The 25,145-nt window shown below is 40.9% G+C and overlaps 1 protein-coding gene across 3 annotated transcripts; it reads right to left on the bottom strand.

The window, feature by feature from the left end:
* Positions 1–205: 205 nt before the first annotated feature.
* FETUB (fetuin B) lies at positions 206–24,130 on the bottom strand. Of its 3 annotated transcripts, XM_074404675.1 has the most exons (10): positions 24,043–24,130; positions 18,785–19,075; positions 16,731–16,828; positions 12,573–12,798; positions 12,138–12,248; positions 10,714–10,801; positions 7,720–7,889; positions 6,562–6,663; positions 1,721–1,804; positions 206–810 (listed from the first exon to the last, which is right to left on the bottom strand). In XM_074404675.1, the coding sequence occupies exons 4-10, from the start codon at positions 12,795–12,797 to the stop codon at positions 445–447; spliced, it is 1,146 nt and encodes a 381-aa protein (XP_074260776.1). In that variant the 5' UTR covers position 12,798; positions 16,731–16,828; positions 18,785–19,075; positions 24,043–24,130; the 3' UTR covers positions 206–444. The 3 variants fall into 3 exon arrangements, with proteins under 3 accessions (XP_074260776.1, XP_003927041.2, XP_010335998.2); XM_003926992.4 differs by lacking the exon at positions 16,731–16,828; XM_010337696.3 differs by lacking the exons at positions 16,731–16,828; positions 18,785–19,075 and having other exon boundaries at positions 24,043–24,109.
* Positions 24,131–25,145: the final 1,015 nt, after the last annotated feature.

Raw genomic sequence — 25,145 nt, 5'->3', positions numbered from 1 at the left:
ATGGGCCATATGCAGCTAATACCTGTCCTGGAATTAAAGGGAATTTAAGGACTGAAACTGTGCTGGGTCTCAGTTTCATATGTATCTTGGTGTTAGGGAAAGTATCTTTACTCATGTGAGGCTTTCATGCTGAGATTTGAGCACACATATATTGCTGAAAGGATAATCTTTCTAAGTGAGTGGTTGAAGACATACAAGAGGCATCTATCCATGGCATAAGACTGCTCAGTTTAGAAGGTGATGCAGCCCGGGGTAGAAGGCAGTGTACAAGGTAGTCTGCAGCCCAAGCAGCAGGCTCACTATTTCCATTCCCAGTCAACATGCTGAGACCAAGAAGTCAAAAAGATGTCCTTCATTAGCCACTTTCTACGTGTGGGCACTCTGTCTCTCTGCCTCTCACCTCAGGCGGTGCACCAGACCCCTACAGAAGACTCCGTGTGATTCTCACGGCGGAAGGACAAGAGGGCTGGGATTCTTGGCTGGCCCTGGGCACTCAGCAGTGCGTGCTTCTTTGGGAAAAGGCAGGACAACCAGCTTCTTCTCCACGGGCTCCAGGAAGAGGAAGGAAACATCCAGGGTTTCTCCCTGAGAATTCGTGGCTAGATCCAGATGCACAGGGAAGGCCTCTCGAGGGCCCTTTTCCTGGGAATTTTCATCGTCCAAGTCAGGAAGGTATTGGACAGATCCTCTTGGCCCAACTTTGTAGGGGGAGCCTGTGGGGGGTGTGTTTTTCTGCTGGGATTCTCCCACCTTGGGAAGGCTTGTAGGTTTCTGGTTAACAGCAGAGTTTTCACTTCCAGGGGCTGAAGCCTGGAATGAGAACATTTTAAAATGCAGAGTTCCATAGGGAAAGCCCTCCCATGCCTAGCACCAGCCTAAGCTGATCTGTGCCTTTCCGTTGGAACATTTCAAAGGGAGACTAGGTAGAGGGATTAGAGGGATAGATCTCCTGGTGAAAGGGTTAAAAAACAAAACAGATAAGGGCCAGGGGGAACCAAGACCTGTAGAAACTTGACTGTAAGTCTCACAATTTCAGAGCTGAATAATGGCCCAGAGAGGTTCAGTGACTCACTCAAAGTCTCCAACAAGCTATCTGTTTCCAGTAGTGGCAGCAGCAGGTGCCTTTCCTCGGTTGTTTATTCTGCACCAGGCTCTGCACAGCACCCTCTGTTCAGGTCCTTTAACTTGCTTCTCACAGGGATCTGAATGATGCAGGTGTTGCAATCCCATTTTATAAACAAGGCAGACAAAACTCAAACAGATGTGCCTTTTACACAGCTCACAGGTACCAGAGCAAAACTCGCTCCCAACTGTCCTGTTTCAACTGCCCTCTCAAATATACCAGGCTACCTTACAATAAGTTCTCAATAAACACTTCTGGAAAGGTACTGAATGTTTTCATGGAAATGATTTCTCCCTGTGGCTTGAGGTAAGGTTTCTTTGGACACTGAACTGAATGTCTCAGAAGCTTGAATGACATCCAAGCCTGTAGCTCCCGGTATCCGAATTTGTCTTGCATACTCTACAGGACCATATTGTGACTAACACAAAGCATAACAGGTCTTTGACTAGCTACGCTCTGGGTATGGCCTCTGGGCAGCACGAGGAAAGTGGTGAGCAAGGTGGTTGGGAAAATCAAAGGAGGGGTAAGGTAGTGGCAGGTAGCTATAGATAATCTGCTCTCCTTCACAGAAAGACAAGCAGTTAGATTGAAAAATACCTGTGATTCAAAGAAGTCACAAGTCGCAGAGACAAACTCTTCAAAACGTGCTTGTATCCGATAACCGTTGCAAATACCAACAGGCTAATAGACATAAAAAATACAATGTCGTGTGAGTATTACCAGTGATCATAGATGGAAATCAACTAGCTTTCTCCTTTTGTAGATACACAGCCAATCAACATTTTTATGCTTGTACCATGTAATAGGTAGACTCTGAGTCAATTCTTTCTAGATCACCCCTTCCAAGAAATCATCCAAATTAGGTGAAACTGCCTCCAACAATGAGAAGCTCAGTATTCCTTGAGGAACAAAACTCTGTTTATTAAAAAATTCTTTTGTTGAGTGGAAAGCTATGTCTATACAACTTCTACCTCTTGGCCTTAGTTCTACTTTAGGGTCAATTAGAAAACTTGTTTTCATCTTTTATGTAGCTGCCCTTTAAGTATGTTCCACCTGAGTTTTCTCTTCTCAGACAAAATGACTCTCAGCTCCTTAAGTTTCTCTTTACTTGAAAGTAAAGTAACTTTGTTTCTTTACTCAAATGTCATAGTTATTTAGAATAGAGATAAATAAAAAGAAAATTAAGACCTGTAAATTACATGAAAGATACCTGTTACCTGCAATGATTTGGTTTCTTTTCTTCCAATCTTTTTTCCTATGCATATATTTTTTCTTCTACAAAATAGTCATATTATATGTATTATTTTATAACTACTTTGTCACTTAGCAATATTATAAAAACCCTTTTATGGCATTGAATGGTCTTCTAGGATTTTTTTTTAATAATGGCTACCTAATATTCCTCTGTGATATTTAAAAAGCTCTCTTTTATTGGACGGACAAACTGAATCTATTTTTTGTTGTTGTTGTTTAAACATTGAAGCTATATCTTTTTGTGGATTCCTAGTTACTTCCTTAGGATAAATTCCTAAAAGAGGAATTTTAGGGTCATACACTATGCATATTTTCAAGCATAAATAGAATAGTACAATAAAATGTTTCCTCAATTTCTAAAGAAGAGCTCTTAAGTCTATCCACACAAAATTTACTACATGTGTCTAAAACTAAACTAAAAATAGAACTACCATTTGATCTAGCAGTTCCACTACTGGTTATCTGCCCCCTCCACCAAAAAAAAAAAAAAAAAGAAAAAAGAAACCACTGTATGAAAAAGACAACTGCACTTGTATATCTATCATGATATCATGTCCTTTGCATCAACATGGATGGAACTGGAGGCCAGTATCCTAAGTAAAATGACTCAGAAACAGAAAGCCAAAACCACATGTTCTCACTTAAAAGTGGAAGCTAAAGAAAGGGTATACACGGACACAAAGTAGAGTAACAGGCATTGAAGACTCCAAAAGGTGGGAGTGTGGTGAGGTATGAAATATCACCTTGAGCCAGGCATTGTGGCTCACACCTGTAATCCCAGCACTCTGGGATGCTGAGGCAGGCAGATTACTTGCAGTCAGGAGTTTGAGACCAGCCTGGGCAACATGGTGAAACCACATCTCTCCTAAAAATACAAAAATTAGCCAGGCGAGGTGTCAGGTTCCTGCAGTCCCAGCTGCTTTGGGAGGCTGAGGCAGGAGAATTGCTTGAACCCAGGAGGGAGAGGTTGCAGTGAGCCACGATTGCACCACTGCACTCCCAGCCTGTGTGGCAGAGCAAGATTCTGCCTCAAAACAAAACAAAGAAAAGCAAAACAAAACAGCAACAAAAAAAGAAAAGACAAGAAGAAATACCACCCTGAATGTAATGTACACTATTTGAGTGATGGGTACACTAAAAGCCAAGACTTCACAGCTATGCCATATATTCATGTAAGAAAACTCCACTTGTATCCCTAAATCTACAAAAAGAAAAATAAGTGTCTAAACAGATTACCTAAATATTACTCTGTCACTCAGTTCCAGACCATATGAAAAGAAGACTAGAAATTCCTTAAAAAGGGACAATCCATTAAAGTATGAAGTGCCTGGGAAATGGTGTTTCAGCCTTTGCTTTCTCTTCATCATCAAGTCACAAAGGGTAAGGGCTCTCAGAGAACCTTCTGGAGAAACTGCAGGTACTTGGACCAAGTAGAGCCTGGCCACTCCCATGCTGGCTCGGCTTTGCTGGGCTACCAAAGTTCACTGGCCTACCTGGTGCTGACACTAGAGTGGATCACAAATTGGGAGTTTATGGATGTGCTGAACATGTGAGCCCTAGAGGCTAGGGACACATATAGCATCCAGATTTAAAAGCGTAAAGTAAAAAGCTATTCTTTTCAGATGACATGATCACATAGAAAATCCTAAGAAATCCACTAGCAAACTGTTAGAACTAATAAACGAGTTCATCAAGGTTACAAGATATAAGATCAATATTAAAAATCAATTGTCCTTCTATGCACTTGCAATGAACAATCCAAAAATGAAATTAAGAAAACAGTTTCATTACATTAGCATAAAAGAGATAAAATTTACCAAGGGGTAAATTTTTGTACATGGAAAACTACAAAACTTTGTTGAAAGAAATTAAATGAGTTCTAAACAAATGGAAAGATACCACATATTCGTGGATTTGAAAACTTAATGTTAAGATAATGTACTTTCCACATTGATGTACAGATTCAATGCAATCAAATGTATCAAATTTCCTACTGCCTTTTTAAAAATAGAAAATGAACAAACTGGTCCTAAAATCAGCATGAAAATTCAAGGGAGTCAGGATACCAAAGCAATCTTGAACAAGAAGAACAAAATAGGAGGACTTAAATTTTCCAATCTCAAAACTTACTACAAAGCTATATAGTATTCTAGATAGTGTTATGCTAGTATAAGCTTAGAAGTGTGGATCAATGGAATAAAATTGAGATTTAAGAAATAAACTCTTAACATTTATGGTCAATTGATCTTCAAGAAGTATGCCTAGACAACTACATGGGGGAAAGAATAGTCTTTTTAATAAATAGTGCTGGGAAAATTGGATGTTCACTTGCAAAAGAATGAAGTTGAACTCCCTACCTCACACCTTGTACAAAAACTCAAAATGTGTCATAGACCTACATATAGGAGTTTATTTCTTTACTCTCAATTTTATTTCATTGATCTATATATCATTCTTATACCACCAAGACACTTAAATACCGTAGCTTTGTAGTAAGTTTGGAGTTTGGGAAGTATGTCTTCCTATTTTATTCTTTTGGTTCAAGATTATTTTGGCATTCTGGATCTTTTGCATTTTACACATGTAAATCTTGGTGATTTGGGATTAGGCAATGGTTTCTTATGTATGACATTATTTCTTATTCAAAATAAGAAAAAATAGACATAAATAGAACTTCATCAAAATGTAAGACTTCTATAGTTCAAAGAACATTGTCAAGAAAGTGAATAGACAACCCAGAGAATGAGAGAAAATACTTAAAAGGTATATATCTGATAAGGATATTGTATCCAGAATATGTAAATACTCTTATTATTCAACAATAAAAAGATAAGCAACTGGATTTTAAGTGGGCAAATGGTTTGTGTAGACGTTTTTCCAAAGAAAACATACTAATGGATAATAAACACATTAAAAGATGCTCAACATTATTAGTCATTAGGAAAATGCAAATAAAAATCATGATGAAATACCAATTCATGCCCAGTAGGATGGCTATAACCAAAAGAAAGATGATAATAGGTGTTGGCAAAGATATGGAGAAATTGAAACCCTCATACATTGCTGATGGAATTGTGAAACTGATACAGTCACAGTGGGAAACAGTATATCTGTGAAAGCGTTAAACACAGAGTTGGGTTTTTTTTTTTTTTTTCATGTAACAGCAATTCCACTCTGAGGTATATACTCAAGAGAAATGGAAATATATGTATACATAAAAACTTGTACACTTGTTCATAGCAGGAAACAACTCAAATGTCCACCAGCATGGACAAACAATAAACAAAATTTGTGCAATAAGACATTATTTGCTAAGGAAGAGGTAAAACTGTATCTATTTATAGATGGAGAAGCCTTGAAAACATTATGCTAAGTGAAAGAAGTCAGACACAAAAGACCACATGCTGTGTGATTCCATTTATATGAAATGTCTAGAATAAGCAAAGCCATAGAAACAGGAAGTAGATTAGTGGTTTCCAGCTGCTGGCCTGGGATTTGATACATAGAGATTCTTTAATTAAGTATTCCACAAAGTAAGGTGACAGTGGGGAATGACTGTTAGTGGATGTGAGGCTACTTTTGAGGCTAACGAAAATATTCTAAAATAAGAAAGTGATGATGGTGGCACAACTCTGTGAACATACTAAAAACGACTGAAGTACACCTTAAACGGATGAATTATACAATGTGTGAATTCTTAATAAAGCTGTTATTGTAAGTCAATAAGAGGAAAAATATTCTTGGTGCATTTTGACAGTTGCACTCCAACACATCGTGCCAGTTTAAATTCCCACCAGGTGTGTTTCAGATGGCTTCAAGGCATGTTTTCCTTCTTGGATACCTCTTTGAATGAAGGACTATTTGACTTTGTCCTTCTTAAAGAGTGGAATGGAGCACCATGCTGTATTACAAATGTAACTGAATTGGGTCAGACCAAAGCATTACTCACCACTGAGATGTCTATATTTTATAGCTCCATATAATCACTTTTGCAACTGCTGATGAAAATTGCACTTAAAATTGAATGTAGTCTGGACCTGTCTAATCTCTAATTAGTCAGTTGATCCTTGAGAGAAAGAAAAGCATCTCATGCTTTATGACACCTCATATGTAATTTATGCTCCACAAACACTTAAAAATTATCTGTGAACACTGAAATTATGAAGGCATTCAAGAAAACTCACCACAGAATCAGAAGACTGAAGTGAACAGCTGCTGGCCTGGGATTTGGTACATGGTGATTCTTTAATTAAGTATTCCACGAAGTAAGAGGGGCCAACCACCCACTGTTATGAGATAAGAGTTAAGACATAAAAATCAAACATTTCGCCTGGGGAAAAGACCCAGGTTTGGCAGCATTACATCTGCAGAAACAATATGTCACCAGAGGCATTGTCAATGCACATATCTGTTGTTCTGCAAATACCCACACTGATCAAGCCGTGTTCCATGATTTAGTTATTATGTTTATAACCGCATACCTTTCTTCCCTTCTTTAAGATTTGAATGGGCCCTAAACACCTTATTTTAATTCATTGATTTTTCCTTATGTAGAATTATCTTTTAGATTTTTCTGCATATGAATGAAGTATCAGGCCAGGTGCAATGGCTCATGCCTGTAATCCCAGCACTTTGGGAGGCTGAGGAGGGTGGATTGGTTTGAGTTCAAGAGTTCAAGACCAGCCTGGAAAACATAGTGAGACCCCATCTCTACGAACATTAGCCAGGTGTGGTAGTATGCACCTGGAGTCCCAGCTACTTAAGTGGCTGAGGTAGTAGGAGGACTGCTTGAGCCCAGGAGGTGGAGGTTGCACTAAGCTAAGATGGTGCCACTGCACTCCAGCCTGGGTGACAGAGTGACTCTGTCTCAAAAAAGAAAAAAAAAGACAGAGGGGAAAAAAAGAAGGAAAAAAATCAACATGACCTAAATACAAATGAGCCTTTATTTTCCCTAATCCATAAAATTCAAGACCCACGCTAGGCCTTAATGTAGAGTAAAAGTTATGTTGTAAAATGGTCCATGATCAGTCAGATATGAGAAGGTAGCAGGGAGCAGTGGACCTATGGACAATCCCCTAAGGAGACCAGGAGTCCATTTCTCTTCTTTCCTTAAGGTTGGGGGAGCAAAATCAAGTCACCTGACTCTTGTAGAAATGCCATGGAATAACTTAGAAACTGAAACATGATAGACTGTGTATCAGATCTATCAAAGTGGGGAAAGTAGAGAAAGCTGTTTTGGTTCTAATCAAAATGAGTGCCTTGACATTCTCCTCTCAGCTTAGGAACCTTCAGCAGCAGTTATGAGACCCACTGTATAACTGGCTTGAGCATTTTAGCCTCACCTGGCTAGAAGCCTTGGTGATTTTGAAGAGAGAATACTGCTTAGATGTGCTTCCATTGTTGTATTTTGCAAGAGACTTGATGGCAGCCTCCAAAACTTGGGGATATGAAGAGTCGGTGGGTAAGGGCGTTGGGCAGTCAGGACACATCATGTGAATCTTTCTTCTTGAAACTGTTGATGCCAATAACATACACTTTTAAATATTATTGACTTTGAATCCTATAAATCATATGACTGTAAAGAGGCAAGGATGGGGCGAGGAAGACATTTTCTGGAATAGAAGTTAGCTGTCAGCAGTGTTTTCCGTAATGACCATGTATTACTTTCACAATTAAAAAAAGGAACAAAGCAAAGCCAAGTTTTCACCTCACACACATTTACTCTGAGAATTTTGTTCAAAGACACATGATTTAGTATATTATATAGGACCTTTTCCTCCAACAAGTTCAAAATCTTTTCTCATTATTGACTCTGTAAAGTAGACTTAGTGTCTTAAAAGATTGAGATTTCATTGCTGCCATGTCATACTTACCTTTCAGTCCCTAACACCGAACATCACATCTGATACGTAGAAAGTGCTTAGTAAATGCTTGTAGAATGAATGGGTAAGTGAATGACATAGTAGAAGGTGGAAGCACATCCTGTTTGGTTAGAAATGCAAGTGAGATCTGTCAAAGGGCACAAAATTACAGCTAGATAGGAGGATAAATTCTAGTGTTCTAGACCACTGCAGGATGCGTACAGTTAACGATAAGATAAAATTCCAAATAGCTAGAAGAAGAATGTTGAATGTTCCCAACACAAGGAAGTGATAAAAGTTTGAATGCAGTCTGGACCTGTCTAATCTCTAACTAGTCCGTTGCTCCTATACTAGATGGATATACTAATAACCCAATCTGATCATGATACAGTAGTTATGGAAATACCACTATGTATGCTACAAATATGTATAACTCTTTTTTGTCAATAAAAAGAAAAACATTTAAAAAAAAAATAAAGGAAGAAAAATGCGAGTGAGCCAGAAAACAAAATTGGTCAAGTCACTGTATGACTGGATAGAATGATCACACCAAGTACAGCCAGAATTTCTATTTGGGAGGAGCTGAGGGCAGTAAGCCTCGTGTGGAAGGCAGGATAGAGAATTTATCTTGAAGCTGCTTTTGCAGAGCAAACACATTGTTTTGAGTGATTCTGTGTTTATCTGCATGTGTTTGGAGACTGGGGAAGAAAATGGGGGACTTACATCCACAGCTTGTCACTCCTGAATCATCACCACCTATTACTTCCTGACCTCCCATAGCTCTGATACCTATGACTTCCATTTAAGTCCTGAGACTGTTTACTACTTGGTGTTCTAATTTATCTTAGGTGAATCCTGCCTTCATAACCAGGAGCCGTAAACTGGGCCTAACAAAATGTTTGCTCGCTTGCCTTGTTATTCAGAGCAACCAGCAGCATTCTTATCTGCTGGAGCTTATTAGGATACAGAATCTCAGGCCCGGACCCAGACCTATGGAATCAGAATTTGCACTTTAACAGGATCCACCAGGGGAGCCACACCCAGGTAGTTGTTTGACAGGTGACCAAATTCTGTTTTCCCGCACTGTGGATGCTCTCTTTCCAAAGACTTTCCCTTGAAAAAAGGAAGGCCCCAAGTAAATGCATGTGCATATTTTAAATGTCATTAGTTTCAGCCTCATTTCTAGTCCATGTATTTACTAACAACATTATTGCCACCTTCTGCATGGTGAGAAATAAGGAAGGGCGCAGCAAGGAAGAAGAATGGATAAAGGATAAAATATTCTTTTTTTAAAAAAAAATAGCATTTTAGGTTTTGGGGTACATGTGAAGAACATGCAAGATTGTTGCATAGGTACACACATGGCAGTGTGATTTGCTGCCTTCCTCCCTTTCACCTATATCTGGCATTTCTCCCCATGCTATCTTTCCCCAACTCCCCACCCCCTGCTGTCCCTCCCCTGTTTCCCCCCAACAGACCCCAGAGTGTGATGCTTCCCTCCCTGTGTCCATGTGTTCTCATTGTTCAACACCTGCCTATGAGTGAGAACATGCAGTGTTTGATTTTCCGTTCTTGTGTCAGCTTGCTGAGAATGATGGTTTTCGGGTTCATCCATGTCCCTACAAAGGACATGAACTCATCATTTTTTTATGGCTGCATAGTATTCCATGGTGTATATGTGCCACATTTTCCCTGTCCAGTCTATCATCGATGGGCATTTGGGTTGGTTCCAGGTCTTTGCTATTGTAAACAGTGCTGCAGTGAACATTCGTGTGCACGTGTCCTTATAGTAGAATGATTTATAATCCTTTGGATATATACCCAGTAATGGGATTGCTGGGTCAAAGGGGATAAAATATTGTACGTGATATAAGACATGAGACCCCAAATCATTATGTGTTCCCTGAGTAGTTTAGGCAAAGCTTTATAGGGATGTAGATGGCAAAAGCACCACTCCTTTCTAGAATAGAGAACATTGTGGAAGAAAATGGTGGTGGTCCTTAAAGAACAGGTGTGTTCCAAGGTCAGAGGTCATCAGAGGAGGGCAGGCTCAGCAGAGGGAGAGGCACAAGCAAGATGCAGAGACTGGAAAGTGCAGTGCATGTTCAGAAAACCGCGTGGCATCCAGTAGAATGGAGTGTAGAGTTGGTGTAGTCTGGGAAATAATGGCAGAGATAGCAAGAAAGGAAGCCTGAGGAACAGTCATAGAGATTATGCCATTGATGTCAGACTGCAATTTTAAGATCTGATGCAGGATATAAATGTACAGGTAATTTAGTAAGATTAATTGTGGGAAGAGGAGGAGTATAGGATGAATTTCAGTAGGGAGGTAAGTAATGGAAATATTAAGAAACTGGCATTAAGAATAAACTGCAAATAAGAATGAGAGACACCCTATACACTCTTGGCAAAGCCCTAGTTGAGTAGTCTTTTCCATCCTTTATTAAAATTAACAAAATCATAGTGATTTCTTACCTGGGCGAAGAGTACAGTTATAAGCAGCTAAATAGAGAACTCTACTTGGGTTGTTCATATAAAATATTGCTTTGCATTGACCATAAACCTGAAACCAACAAATACATTTTATGACTAGTGAATGCAACTACAAGCTTTTAAAATAACTCCAAAATTAAAGTCAGACATTTTCTTTTAAAGTAATTAGAAACTTAAGATCGAATTTTGTGGTTTTGGTTGGGAGGAACTGCAGTTGATGATCAAACTGTTTAACCTTTTCCTAGGACACAGCTAGAATACATTTCCCAGTCTCCCCAACAGGTGTGGCTGTGTATAACTGAGTTCTAACCACAGGAAGGTGAGCAGAAGTGAGGTGTAACCACTTCCAGCTCTGGCACGTAAGGGTCTCCCATGATCTCACTGTCCTCTATCATCTTTCTCTGTGCACAGCTTGATGCAGATGAGCAGGTAACCAGGGAAGTCATGAGCTAAAGCTGGCAGAGCCTAGAGCCACAGTGTGGAATAAACTTGGGTCTCAAATCCCCCCTGGAGCAAAGCCCCTGTCTAATCCGGAACTTCTACTTTCAACTTTACACATACGAGAAATGAACTTCTGTCATGTTAGAGTCAGTATACACTTTTTGTGTATGTGTTTTAGTAGCCAGTGTCACCATAACAAACATAATTCGCAACAGGATATTCACTTTTCAAAATCAAGTTGGGGGCAGTTTGACCAACTGGCTACATAATTAGGAAAAATATCTTGATCAAACAGTTTGCTTCTAAACACTTATATCACAATCCTGCACTCATATTGTAAAGTTTTATATCAGTTAATGAAAATCACGCCAGGATAATTAAGAATCAAATGAAATGGATTATCTATTTTCAAGTCTCTTCTATGATCATCTTTAAAAGATTAATTCTGCAGCACTTTATGTTCTGTGGTTTCAGGAAATCCTTACACGGCACCCTTGAGAGCTTTCATACTGCAAGTCATCCATTTTCCTCCCCTCAAACCTCACATCAGTGTCTATTAAAGCAAAACAAAACCAAATAAAACAAATAGACAAAGCTCTACCTCCATTGCTTCTGCAGTCTACATTAACCCCACACGCAGGATACACACCTCAGGTCTTTTTCTCACAATTTGAACTCTGGTTCAGAGCCTAAAGGAGGGTCTTGGAGGGGAAAAAAAAAGTCTTGGGGGCAGCCTTTCTATTCTGTTCTGTATGACCTCAATGGGACTTCTCAGAAACCCCTCTCATGAGTTAAACTTTGGTCTGTCTAGAGCATTAAAATAAACTCATAGGCACCTGCCATGAGATTATTATAAAGTGGGACATTTGAAAGATAGCAGACATTGAGCAACCTTGACCCTGTAGAAAGAGGCACCTCCTTGCCTTCCCTAGGGCCCTTAATGGTTTATGAAAACAAGCACTCACCGAATTATGAAGCAACCTCACTGTGCAGTCTTGCCATGCCTTCTTACTGAGAACATGACAATCAGTCTCAAGCACGTCCAGTGTGAGATAGAACAGAGATCCCAGGCCATCCTGTGGGAAGGGGTGGAGAAATGCAACATGTTTCACAGGAAGCAGAAACCCAGAAAACTGCACACAAAAAATCCCCGCTTTATGGGAAAGCCAAAGGATGTTTGTGAAGATGCCCTATACACCATTGAACCCTACACAAGTGTCAGAATAGGATCACTGTTAACACTTGTTTTTACTAACAGCAGGTGCGATGTCGCTTACCCCGGCAGAGGAGAACAGTGTTCTCAGCAGGGCTTCCAATTTGGAAGGCACCTCCCATCATGTGACTCTGGGCTCCCTTACCCTGGCCAGTCTCTCCAGCTTGCCCACATGCCTGTTACTTGCCTGTCTGTGCTCCTGGGCATCGTTCACTTGGTTGAGGCTCAGCACATAGCCATCCTTTCGGTCTTTGTTAATGTCCTGCAGGGCAAAGCCTGCAACTGCCAGCACATCTGAGTCATTGCAGCCCCGGGAGAGCAGAGGCAAGGGGTTGAGAGCCGGCCTGGGTGGAGACACTGCTCCACAGCACAGGGCTAGGGTGCAAAGAGCCAGGGGAAGGAGCAGATCCATTCTGTGGAGAACAAGTCCAAGGATGGGTCAGTTTGTGGAGCTGCAGGGATTGCCCGGCCTGTAAGGCTCTTTAAGGCAGACTTGAGCAGTTTTGTTACAATTGGAAGGGCTGATCAAGTTTACCTTGAATTCTGAACTTGAATTTTCCTAAGTCAGTACTTTCGATAGAATTTGCCAATGATTCTAACCTTAGACCGTTGAGCAACCTCATATCCACCTGTGCATACAAACAAATTTCAGTTTCCCAACTGTTTCCCGAGAAATCATAATATTTGTTCAAGTGTCTTATAATTAGATTGTGATTTGCAGGTCCCCTCCTGAATAGGAATATGGAGGACTGTCCCATCCACCCCCTCTACCCTAGCACCTTTGCTGTGAAGATCTCCTTAGCCACTCTAATAGTTATCTCAGGTCCCAGTGGTGCTTGGTGAATTCAGACTTCCTGGCTGACAGTCTGTGTGCAAAGCCCTTGTTAGATCAGGAAGGTGGCTGAACCCCACAGTCACCTGCCAGAAGCATAGGTGAGACTCCTTAAGCCCTTTAGCCATCTGGGTGGAAAACATTCTACTTATTGTCATTTAGGTTATCTTTAAACAATGACTTTACTTAAGGGGGAAAAGTCAGAGACATCAAAAGTTCTCTCATCATATTGCAAGCCTATTCTTCCTTTTATATGTATGGAAGCAAATGTATTAAGAGACTAAAACCTGGTACTCTTGCTAAGAGAAAGATACTGAAGGGCAGGTGGGTGGGAACACTAGCAACTCGGTGGTTGGGACTATTGCCTTCTTTTTGAGCTTCTATTTGTGGTTCAGAAAGGTTCTACTTATTGGAACCATACAAAAGACAATTATCTTTTTTTAAATTGCATTTTAGGTTTTGGGGTACATGTGAAGAACATGTAAGATTGTTGCATAGGTACATACATGGAGATGTGGTTTGCTGCCTCCCCACCCCCCACTGTCCCTCCCCTAGGTCCCCCCAACAGACCCCAGTTTGTGATGCCCCCCTCCCTGTGTCCATGTGTTGTCATTGTTCAACACCTGCCTATGAGTGAGAACATGCAGTGTTTGATTTTCTGTTCTTGTGTCAGTTTGCTGAGAATGATGGTTTCCAGGTTCATCCATGTCCCTGCAAAGGACATGAACTTATCATTTTTTATGGCTGCGTAGTATTCCATGGTGTATATGTGCCACATTTTCCCTGTCCAGTCTATCATCGATGGGCATTTGGGTTGGTTCCAAGTCTTTGCTATTGTAAACAGTGCTGCAGTGAACATTCGTGTGCATGTGTCCTTATATTCAGACAATTTATAATCCTTTGGATATATACCCAGTAATGGGATTGCTGGGTCAAATGGAATTTCTGTTTCTAGGTCCTTGAGGAATCGCCACACTGTCTTCCTCAATGGTTGAACTACTTTACACTCCCGCCAACAGTGTAAAAGTGTTTCTATTTCTCCACATTCTCTCCAGCATCTGTTATCTCCAGATTTTTTAATGATCGCCATTCTAACTGGCATGAGATGGTATCTCAATGTACTTTTGATTTGCATTTCTCTAATGACCATTGATGATCAGCATTGTTTTTCATATGTTTGTTGGCCTCATATATGTCTTCTTTTGTAAAGTGTCTGTTCATGTCCTTTGCCCACTTTTGAATGGGCTTTTTTCTTATAAGTCTTAGTTCTTTGTAGATTCTGGATACTAGCCCTCTGTCAAATGGGTAGATCACAAAAATTTTTTCCCTTTCTGTTGGTTGCCGGTTCACTCTAATGATTGTTTCTTTTGCTTTACAGAAGCTCCAGAGTTTAATTAGGTCCATTTGTCTATTTTGGCTTTTGTTGCCAATGCTTTTGGTGTTTTTGTCATGAAGTCCTTGCCTGTGCCTATGTCCTGAATGGTTTTGCCTAGATTTTCTTCTAGGGTTTTTATGGTGTTAGGTCTTATGTTTAAGAAAAGACAATTATCTTTTAGAAACTTTCTATTTCAACAAAAAAACGTATCAGCAATAGTTTGTCATGAGAGAAAAGAGACAAAGTGGGAAAGAAGCCTCTAGATGAGGTTATCACAGAAGGCGTTCTATAAAGTCCTAGTCCATGAGGTAAGGAACCACCCCCTCACTCTCTCCCTACTCTAGCCCTTCTCCTTCCTCCTGTCTCTATCCCAGAATTCTGTGTTCAAATAAGTTTAGGAGATGCTGCATCCCTCCGTGTGCTTGCTGGTACACAGTGGTAGCTATTGGGTAATCCTGATAGTTATTGTAACTCAACAAGCACTTATTGAGCAACTCCACAAATGCCAGGAACTGAAATAAGATTCTGGGGGAATCAAGGATTGATAAGACTTCTAAGATTATTAAGATACAGTCTGATATAGTTTAAGTATGTGCCCAAAGTTCACATGTTAGAAACTTAATCCCAATGTAACAACATTGAGAGGTGGGACCATTAATAGGTGATTAGGTCATGAGGGCTCCACCCTCATGAATGAATTATGCCATTATCTGGAAGCAAGTTCCTGATAAAAGGATGCATTTGGTTCCTTTTTCTCTTCCTCTCACCCATGTGATGCCTTCCACCATGTTATGATGTAGCGTGAAGGCTCTCACCAGGTACAGCCCCTCAATCTTAGACTTCCCAGCCCCCTAAACCATGAGCCAAAGCAATTTCTGTTTATTATAAATTACCCAGTCTGTGATATTCTGTTATAATTATGCAAAACTGACTGAGGCACAGCCCTAATTAATTCCTGGAGGCAAACAGTTTTTGAGGATTGATTTACAAATCCTAATCTAAAGATCCCAGTTCTGTAGACATGGGCTGTAGGCATTGTTTTCAAATAGGAACAATACTAGGAAAATGTGTACAGAAACCAGACATTCAGATTCTGGGGTACGACAAAGGTTTAGCTTCAGCCAGTGAGGAGACAAACATTCTTTGAGCCTGAGCTATGTACAGAAACAGGCTGGGAAGAATGTGAGGCCTCAGGACACAGAACAAAGAGGAGGAGAATGGTCTGGGGCCTGAGGAATGTATTAGACTTGTATAGGTGAAGGCCATGAGTGCAACTAAAATAAAAGGCAGGACTCAAACAGATAAAAAGATCCAATAACGTGGAACTTGTGCACTACCACTATGCACCTGGGTTTCAACCCAGTCTCAAAGAACCTGAGCTGGCCTTTTCCTAGGCTGTGGAGTATGGGAGCCCTGGGAGAGGAAGCAAGGGAAGAGGGCAGCCTTCAGTGTCAGGCAGTATTGGGTTTAAATTCCACCTCTTCCACTGCATGGTAAGAGGGCCTGTGACACTGGGTGTGCCACAGAGCATTTTGTTTCCTTACTCATAAAACAATGGCACTCCCAGCATATGCATACATGCACAGATGCACCCGCCTATAGAAAGAGGAGGACAGAGTTCCTCTTTCCCTGGAAGCCCAACCCAGGTGTTGGGTTTCCATCGCATATGGGAACAACTTTAGTATCAGCGTGGAAGTTTAGTTTTAGCACAGGAGTGAAGAGCAAGGCTGTGGAGATAGAGCAGTCTAGGCTTTGTCAAATACAGTGCTGTCTAATGGAAATAAAATTTCTGGGAGCTGCATTCAAAAAGTAAAAAGAAACAGATGATATTAATTTTAACAATGTTTTGCTTAACGTATCAATCCAAAATATTATAATTTCAATATGTGATTAATATGAAAATTATGAGTGGGACAGTTTACATTCACACTGTGGCATACCCCAATTTGGACTAGCCACATTTAAGATGCTCAAGGGGGCTGGGCGTGGTGGTTCACGCCCATAATCCCAGCACTTTGGGAAGCCAGGGTGGGCAGATCACCTGAGGTCAGGAGTTCAAGACCAGCCTGGTCAACATGGAGAAACCTGTCTCTACTAAAAATATAAAAAAAAAATCAGCCAGGCATGGTGGTGCATACCTGTAATCCCAGCTACTCAGGAGACTGAGGTGGGAGGATTGCTTGAACTCAGGAGGTGGAGGTTGCGGTGAGCCGAGATTGCGCCATTGCACTCCTGCCTGGGGAACAAGAGTGAAATTCCATCTCAAAAAAAAAAAGATGCTCAAGAGTTCCATGTGGGTACCTTATTAGACAGTCCAGGACTAGCTTTTGGGAGTTTCAGGCCCCTGCTGTGTAAAAAGGAAGGTAGCAGGCGTCTCCATTTCCTGAGGTTGCAATATGGGCTTGTCACAGGTGTGCCAAGGTGCTTAGCATAGCCCTGGTGCACAGGATGGCCAGGGACAATGTCCGAGGACAGCTGTCCGTGCTGTGACTGCACTCTGTGGTCCTCACTTTGTCTCCCACAGAGCAGATTCCTATGTGAGGGACCATGTCCGAGGACAGCTGTCCGTGCTGTGACTGCACCCTGTGGTCCTCACTTTGTCTCCCACAGAGCAGATTCCTATGTGAGGGACAATGTCTGAGGACAGCTGTCCGTGCTGTGACTGCACCCTGTGGTCCTCACTTTGTCTCCCACAGAGCAGATTCCTATGTGACTCTGCCAGTGGTCTTTTTCTGGTCCAGCAACAGGGAAGTGGTCACACTTGAATGGATGTACCACCAGGTGCACCAGGTTAGGAGAAACAAAGCTGATTTTCCTTGAGGGAGGAGGGAGAGGCAGGGGGCTTCCTGGTCTGCTCATCTCCTGACGCAGGTGTGATCCAGGGCAGCAACTTAGAATCACTGATTTTAGAACAGGGAGAGGTCAGACAGATGAGACATTGTTGGCTGCAGAGCTGAGAGAGACAGCACACGAGATTAGGTGTCCAGAGAATTAGAAATCCAGATACCAGGTCTTGGCCTAAGGCGAGGAGGTTTGTACTTAGCAAAACTGTACGGCAGCAATGGCTTCAAAATACTAGGTAAGTGCTGCCTGGTTCATAGTGGTCTCTGCAGCTAGTTGGTGTGTTTCTGTCTCTCTTCCCTTTCCTCCTTTTATCTTTTCTTCCTTCCACAAATACTGAATGAACATCTACTCCATCGACTGCCAAAGCCTAGCACTCTATGTGACACTGATAAGTCTTGGTATGTGCCCAGTCCTGTGCCAAACACTCTGTGTTTCTTTTCTCATGTAAGCCCATGACCAAGCAAGGCCTGTAGGTACCACTATTATTCCTATTGTATAGATAAGGGAACTGAGGAACAGAAAGGTTAAATTGCCTGCCTGAGGTCTTACAGTCAGGGTTTGCCTCTAACCTATATGGCTTCGGAGAAGAAGGCATGGTTCTGGACCTCAAGGAGTGGATATTAGGAATGCACCAGGGGGAGAAACTAGTTCTGCTGGGGAAGTCAGGACAGGCTTCCTAGAGAGGATAACATTCACTCTGGGGTTTGAAGGAAGAACAGAGTATGCCTGAGGGACAAAGCCAGGGAGCCTATCTAACAGATTGTTGACTTTTACTGCAGGAGCTGTAAAGGTGAAAACTGTGAATCACATTGTTTACTTTCCACATCCTTCCAACTTTTGCAGCTGTCTCCTCTGTCATTGGGATAGTATTTGCTGCTTCCAACCCACCTGCTGGCCTCAGGGCTACCTTTTGGCAATTTGTCCTTGACTCCTTCCTGAAGTATCGTATGTTTGGAATCTCCCTCTTCCTCTTACTTTTATCAGCCATATTTGGACAATGTATGGAAAACATCAAAATGTTTAGAGAATACTTTTTAGAATAGAAAATATTCTTAGGGCAAATCTCCCTTATAGCCTCAAAAGTGGAATTTCCTCCACAAATCCCTATGGCAGTATGGCTAAGAGTACAGGGGTTCAAATCCCAGCTCCACCACTCATCAGCTGTGTCCAAGGATGGGTTTCTCATGTTCTCTGAGGCTACAGCTAATCTACAGGATGGATGTGAGGACCAGGTGGGATTTTATACACTAAATGCCTGGCATGCAGTTTGCCCTTAGTACCTTGCCAAAGAAATTCTAAAAGATAAGAAGGGGGCAGTTAGGATCTTCAAGCCATATCTCATACTCACAGTTGTGCTGGTTTATGAAAAGAGATGTCAAGGATGCAGTAGGTGCAGTCTCAGGGAAGCAGCCCCCAAGGCAGGGTCTCTGCTTTGCCAGTCACACCTTCAGGGTTCCTGAGGACCCAGAGTTGCTCAGGTCTGGGGATGAGTACACTGACCCTATACACAGGCAACTGATGTATAAGCCAGAAGCCAGTTTGTTAATTTGCACTGGAGACCGATGCCTCTTCTAGCGTCTCTCCAGTAGGGCTGGACAAATGCTGACAAATTCTTCCTCTCTGATTGTCCTTTTATATCCTGCAAACAGACTGCATCATCATTTCAGAACACTTGGTGGTTAGCAATACTAACAATACAGGTGGTTAGCTGGATTCCAGTGCCAGGCATACACCCTGAACCCTGAATTGAAGGCAGGGCAGAAGGCTAAGCTTTAATTCAGTACAGTCTTTTTCTCAGGAGCTGCCCTGTACCTTGCACAGATCTGGGCTCTTTTCAGATTGCCTCATTAGCATCTTTACAAGCCAACTCAGAGAGTGCATCCACCCTGTAGACAAACTGCCTCACCCAGTGCTGCTGGTTCTCATGTGTGTCACTCCCAATGGGTAATTTTATTGCCAAATTCCACCATTACCAGTACTACCCACACCCTGACCAAAGAAGAAAAGGAGAATTAACACTGCTGCATGCCTCCTGTATGCCAGGTACTGTGCTAAGTGTGAGGTATGCACATTTCATCCTGTGAAGCTTTGTTGGGAGGTATCTTCATTCCATTTGACAATCGTGTCACCTCAAAGCACGTGTCCTTTCAAATACCCTGCATGTGATAACATCTGCCAAATTAACAGAACCAGGATCTAATGGCAAACCATGTTCTCATAAAGAGGTTACAGCTCTGGCACATTTTCTCTCAGTGGAAGCTCAGCTATGATTGAGTTGCTTCTTTCCTGGATTTTTCCTGAATACTGGAGTTTTTAAAGTTCTGATGAAGAAATAAAAGTGTATGGGTACAAAAATTAACTCAAGATGGATGAAAGATTTAAATGTAAGACCTCATACTATAAAAATCTTAGGCCCGGGTGCAGTGGTGCATGCCTGTAATCCCAGCATTTTGGGAGGCCAAGGCAGGTGGATCACCTGAGGTCAGGAGTTCGAGAGCAGTCTGGGCAATATGGTGAAAACCTGTCTCTACTAAAAATACAAAAATTAGCTGAGTTTGGTGACACACATCTGTAATCCCAGCTACCTGGGAGGCTGAGGCAGGAGAATCGCTTAAACCCAGGAGGTGGAGCTTGCAGTGAACCAAGATCATGCCAGTGCACTCTAGCTTGAGGGAGAGAGCAAGACTCCATCTCAAAAAACAAACAGAAACAAGCAAACAAAAAACATCTTAGAAGAAAACCTAGGAAATACCCTTCTCAGTGTCAGCCTTGGCAAAGGATTTTTGCCTAAGTCCCCAAAAGCAATTACAACTAAAACAAAAATTGATAACTGGAACCTAATTAAACTAAAGAGATTCTGCACAGCAAAAGAAACCACCAACAGAGTAAACAGACAACTACAGATGAGGAGAAAATATTCACAAGCTATGCATATGACAATATGCAAAATATGCAAATTCTAATATCCAGAATCTGTGGGAAATGTAAATCAACAAACAAAAGTGAACATCCCTACTAAAAAATGGGCAAAGTATATGAGCAGATTATTCTCCAAAGAAGACATACAAGCAGAAACATGAAAACATGAAAAAGTACTCATCATTACTAATCATCAGAGAAATGCAAATCAAAACCACATTGAGATACCATCTCCTGAGAGTCACAATGACTATTATAAAAAGTCAAAAAACAGCAAATGCTGGTGATGCTGTGGAGAAAAGGGAATGCTTATACACTGTTGGTGGGAATGTAAATTAGTTCACTGTGGAAAGTAGCTTGGGGATTTGGCAAAGAACTTAAAATAGAGCTGCCATTTGACCCGGCAATCCCTTTACAGGGTGTGTACCCAAAGGAAAATAAATCATTCTACCAAAAAGACGTATGCACTCATATGTTCACCACAGCACTAGTCACAGTAGCAAAGACATGTAAACAACCCAGGTGCCCATCAATGGTGGACTGGATAAAGAAAATGTGGTACATATGCACCATGGAATATTACGCAGCCATAAAAAGAATGAAATCCTGCCCTTTGCAATAACATGGATGCACCTGAGGGCCATAATTATAAGTGAATTAACACAGGAACAGAAGACTAAATGCCACGTGTTCTCACTTACAAGTGTGAGCTAAACATTGAGCACACATGGATATAATCATGGGAAACATATACACTGTGGACTACTAGAGTAGGGAAGATGGGAGAGGGTATAGTTTGAAAAACTACCTATTGGATACTATGCTCATTACCTAGGTAGAGTATACCCATGTGACAAACCTGCATAGGTACTTCCTGTATCTAAAACAAAAGTTGAAATTTTAAAAAATAAATAAATATTAAAAAAATAAAACTCAATAAAAACATCAACAATTTCAAAGTGAGTGAATCACGAGGTCAGGAGTTAGAGACCAGCCTGGCAAACATGGTAAAACCCCATCTCTACTAAAAATACAAAAAAAAAAAAAATAGCTGGTTGTGGTGGCACGTGCCTGAAATCCCAGCTACTCAGGAGGCTGAGGCAGGAGAATTGCTTGAACCCAGGAAGCGGAGGTTTCAGTGAGACGAGATTGCGCCACTGCACTCCAGCCTGGCAACAGAGGGAGACTGTCTCAAAAAAATATATATGGGGGCTGGGCACAGAGGCTCACACCTGTAATCCCAGCACTCTGGGAGTCCGAGACGAGAGGATTGCTTGAGCCCAGGAGTTTGAGACCAGCCTGGGAAATATAGGGAGACCCCCTCTCTACACAAATTTAAAAATTACCAGATGTGGTGGCCTGTGCCTGTGGTCCCAACTACTCAGGAGGCTGAGATGGGAGGATTGCTTAAGTCCAGGAGGCAGAGGTTACAGTGAGCCAAGATCATACCACTGCACTCCAGGCTGGGTGATAGAGTGAGACTCTGTCTCAACAACAAAAAAGTTTATGAGGACAGCCAAAGTTGAATGGAGCAAGGAGGAGGTATGCTCGATGGCAGTCTCACCAAATCCTATTGAAAGAAGATATATTTAGTAATAATTAAAAGAGAATTCTAAATATAAAGAAAAGAAAAAATTACTCAGAATTTCCAGTACTATGTTCAGAGTACTTCTTTAATTTTGACTTTTAGAATCATGTTAATGTTTTATATATTTAAAACAAAATCAATTGAACAAAGATAGGGGAATGGAAACTAAAATACAAAGAGAAACAAATGAGCCTAACTGTGTTTCAAATGAATACTAGATATAATGAAAGGGAAAAAAGAAAACTAATCCAAGTAATTTTTGGACATAGTTCCTTGATTACCATCACCCTCCATATTTGTGTGTTCCGCATCCTTGATTCAACCAATGAAACTTCTTGGAAAAAAAATTTTTTTTAATAATAAACAATACAAATAATTAAAAAGCCATAAAGTATAAAAACTACTTATATAGCATTCACATTGTATTAGATATTATAAGTAATCTAGAGATGATTTAAAATATATGGAAGGATGTCATAGGTTATATGCAAATACTATGTCATTTTAGATAAGGGATTTGAGCATTCCAAGATTTTGGTATCCTCTGGGGTCCTGGAACGAATCCCCCATAGATACTAAGGGACAATTGTATATTTCATCAGTCTAAAGAACAACAACAACAAAAAGAAATGCAAACAAATCTTGGAATCTACTTAGTAGGTTTGTTTTACACAATAGAATGGGTATAGCAATTCTTAAAACTATTTATGTATATTGTAATCTTGAGCAAATTCATACTGTCATTTGAAAACCAGGATTCTCACTGTGAGAGAGAGTGAGGATGAGAGAAGACAAGAAACTCTGGGATCTTGGATTGGTACTAGAGGTGGCAGAATGAAGTCATAATTTTACATGGACCCAAATGAAATTATTGTTCTTTGCAAATTTGTCCACTGAGAATGGCTACAAGCAAGAATGTGTTCCAGTACCAGTAAGGCCACCTACTATCAGAACTTGTTTTCTAAATCCTATTTCCCATTAAAAGCAACCAAAGCTCCTTGAAGCAATGGCTGATTCCAGGAAAAGGGAAAGTATAAGTTGATCCTTTGCAGAAAGTAAGGAAGGACTCAAAGAATGATAAGTCCATGTAAAAAGAAACCACTTGAAGAGAATCCATTGTGCAATCTAGGACAATCAGCATCAAAATAATTAACGATAGTAGTGAATTACAATACACTGAACAAAATAGTGAACCATGGGTCCATACTGATACCAACTGAATAAGAAAGAAAGAAAACATTTTGCTTACAATAAAATGCCAGTTGCTAAATATAGAAGAGATGATAGTTAGAAAATCACCATTTTGCAGTCATCATTGTAATAACAAATCCAGGCAAGAATCACCAATGTATGTTAAAACTATGGAGTAAAAATTTGAAATGGGAGAGGTTATCTACCTAGTCTCTGAGTATCTCCTCATAGATTACTTAATAACTGTAAAGGGAGAAATTTTAATTATATACCAAAGGAACCTGGAAGTCATCACCTTAACCAAATGATCAAAATAAATATCCCCAATAACAAGCCAGATAGACACCATGTGTTTCTTGATGCGATGCACTGCGAAGGATACAACCTCGCTTTTATGGTATTCAAGAGGGACAGGTAACCTAAACTGACAATGAGGAAAGACGAGACAAACCCAACTAAAGGGTATTCTGCAAGACAACTAGCTGTACTCTTCCAAGATGTCAATTCACGAGAGATAAAGGCTCAAGAACTGTCCTAGATTAAAGGAGACTGAAGAGACTTCATAACCAAATGCAACATGCAATCAGTTTGATCCTGGATTGGATCTTGAGATAAGAAGGAAAAATTCCTCTAAAGAATACCATGGGACAGTTGGCAGATTTTACATATGGAGTGCAAATTATATAATAATGGGTACATGTTAAATTCTGTGAATTGGATGACTATACGGTGATTATGTAAGAGAAAGTTAGACCCTGAGATATTTAGGAACAAAGAGAAAACTGCATGGTATCTGCAACTCATCAAAGAATCATAAAGCGTTAGAGATTGAAGAGTCCCTGGAAAGTCACTAGGCCAAACCCTACTGAAATAACGTAATCAAAATCCTGAAAAATTGAATTACTCACCTAAGATCACACACCCAGCCAGGAGTTGAGCCCAAGACTCTCTGGCCTTGTGTTTTCAGTGAGTGCATGATATTGGTTGTTCTTGTTCATCATGGGTCAATACTCAGGCAAATACATTGTTATCCATTAACTACAAGCCAATCTACACCCCCGCAGCTTCAGCCCAACTTCTGCTAATGCAAGGATCCCTGGCCTCTGGTGGGCTTACATCAGAGGACAATGACCCTGAGAATTTATTTGTTTTCACCCTTCTTAGTGCCAACCATGGCCTCAGAGGTGGGTGCTCTCAGGAGAGGCCTCTGCTGTGTGCTGCAGTAGAAAGGGCTGGAGCTTATGGTTGCATAGACCTGCTTGATGCCATCTGTCACTAGCTGTGTGACTTCAGGCATAGCTACCATTTATTTTCTCTGGCACTCAGTTTTTCCTTCAGTAAAAATGGAGACAAGATGCATATTTACAGGACTAAATGAGTTCATGTATATGATATATGCCCACCCAATAGTAAGTCTTAGTAATTGGTCATTGTTTTCTTCTTTCTTTTGGTCCAAAAGTGTTTATGACTACGAATGCAGCTGAGTGGAGGGCTTGGAGAACTCACTACAAGTTAAACTCTTTTCTCATTAGAAGAATATTGCCAAAGTGATATGTGCTTTATAGAAAAATAAAAAGCAGATCAGGCACAGTGGCTCATGCCTGTAATACCAGCAGTTTGGGAGGCCAAGGCAGTCGGATCACAAGGTCAGGAGTTCAAGACCAGCCTGGCCAACATAGTGAAACCCCGTCTCTACTAAAAATTAGCTGGGTATGGTGGTGCACACCTGCAGTCCCAGCCACTCGGGAGGCTGAGGCAGGAAAATCACTTGAGCCAGGGAGGCAGAGGTTGTGATGAGCCGAGATTGCGCCACTACACTCCAGCCTGGGCAGTAGAACGAGACTCCATCTCAGAAAAAGAAAAAGATAAAAATATTTGACTACATGGTTAATAGTTGAGGAATGTCCTTCTTCTATGCATATATCACATGGATTTTTATACAAAAATACTGTAGTAGTATACTTACTGTATGGTAACTTGCTTTTAAAATCCGACAATAGATCATGAGCAT

The sequence above is a fragment of the Saimiri boliviensis genome, chromosome 8, assembly GCF_048565385.1.
Source record: "Saimiri boliviensis isolate mSaiBol1 chromosome 8, mSaiBol1.pri, whole genome shotgun sequence".
Taxonomy (NCBI): Eukaryota; Metazoa; Chordata; class Mammalia; order Primates; family Cebidae; genus Saimiri; species Saimiri boliviensis.
This window is presented reverse-complemented; position numbering and strand designations above follow the sequence as displayed.

Bases quoted from the DNA above. Each gene is read 5' to 3' on its own strand.
- FETUB (XM_074404675.1), bottom strand. From the start codon at position 12,797: ATGGATCTGCTCCTTCCCCTGGCTCTTTGCACCCTAGCCCTGTGCTGT. The intron at 12,249-12,572 runs GCAAGTAACAGG...CCCTTCCCACAG, and splicing joins ATGCCCAGGAGCACAGACAG to GATGGCCTGGGATCTCTGTT. The intron at 811-1,720 runs GTATTTTTCAAT...TTCTCATTCCAG, and splicing joins GTGACTTCTTTGAATCACAG to GCTTCAGCCCCTGGAAGTGA.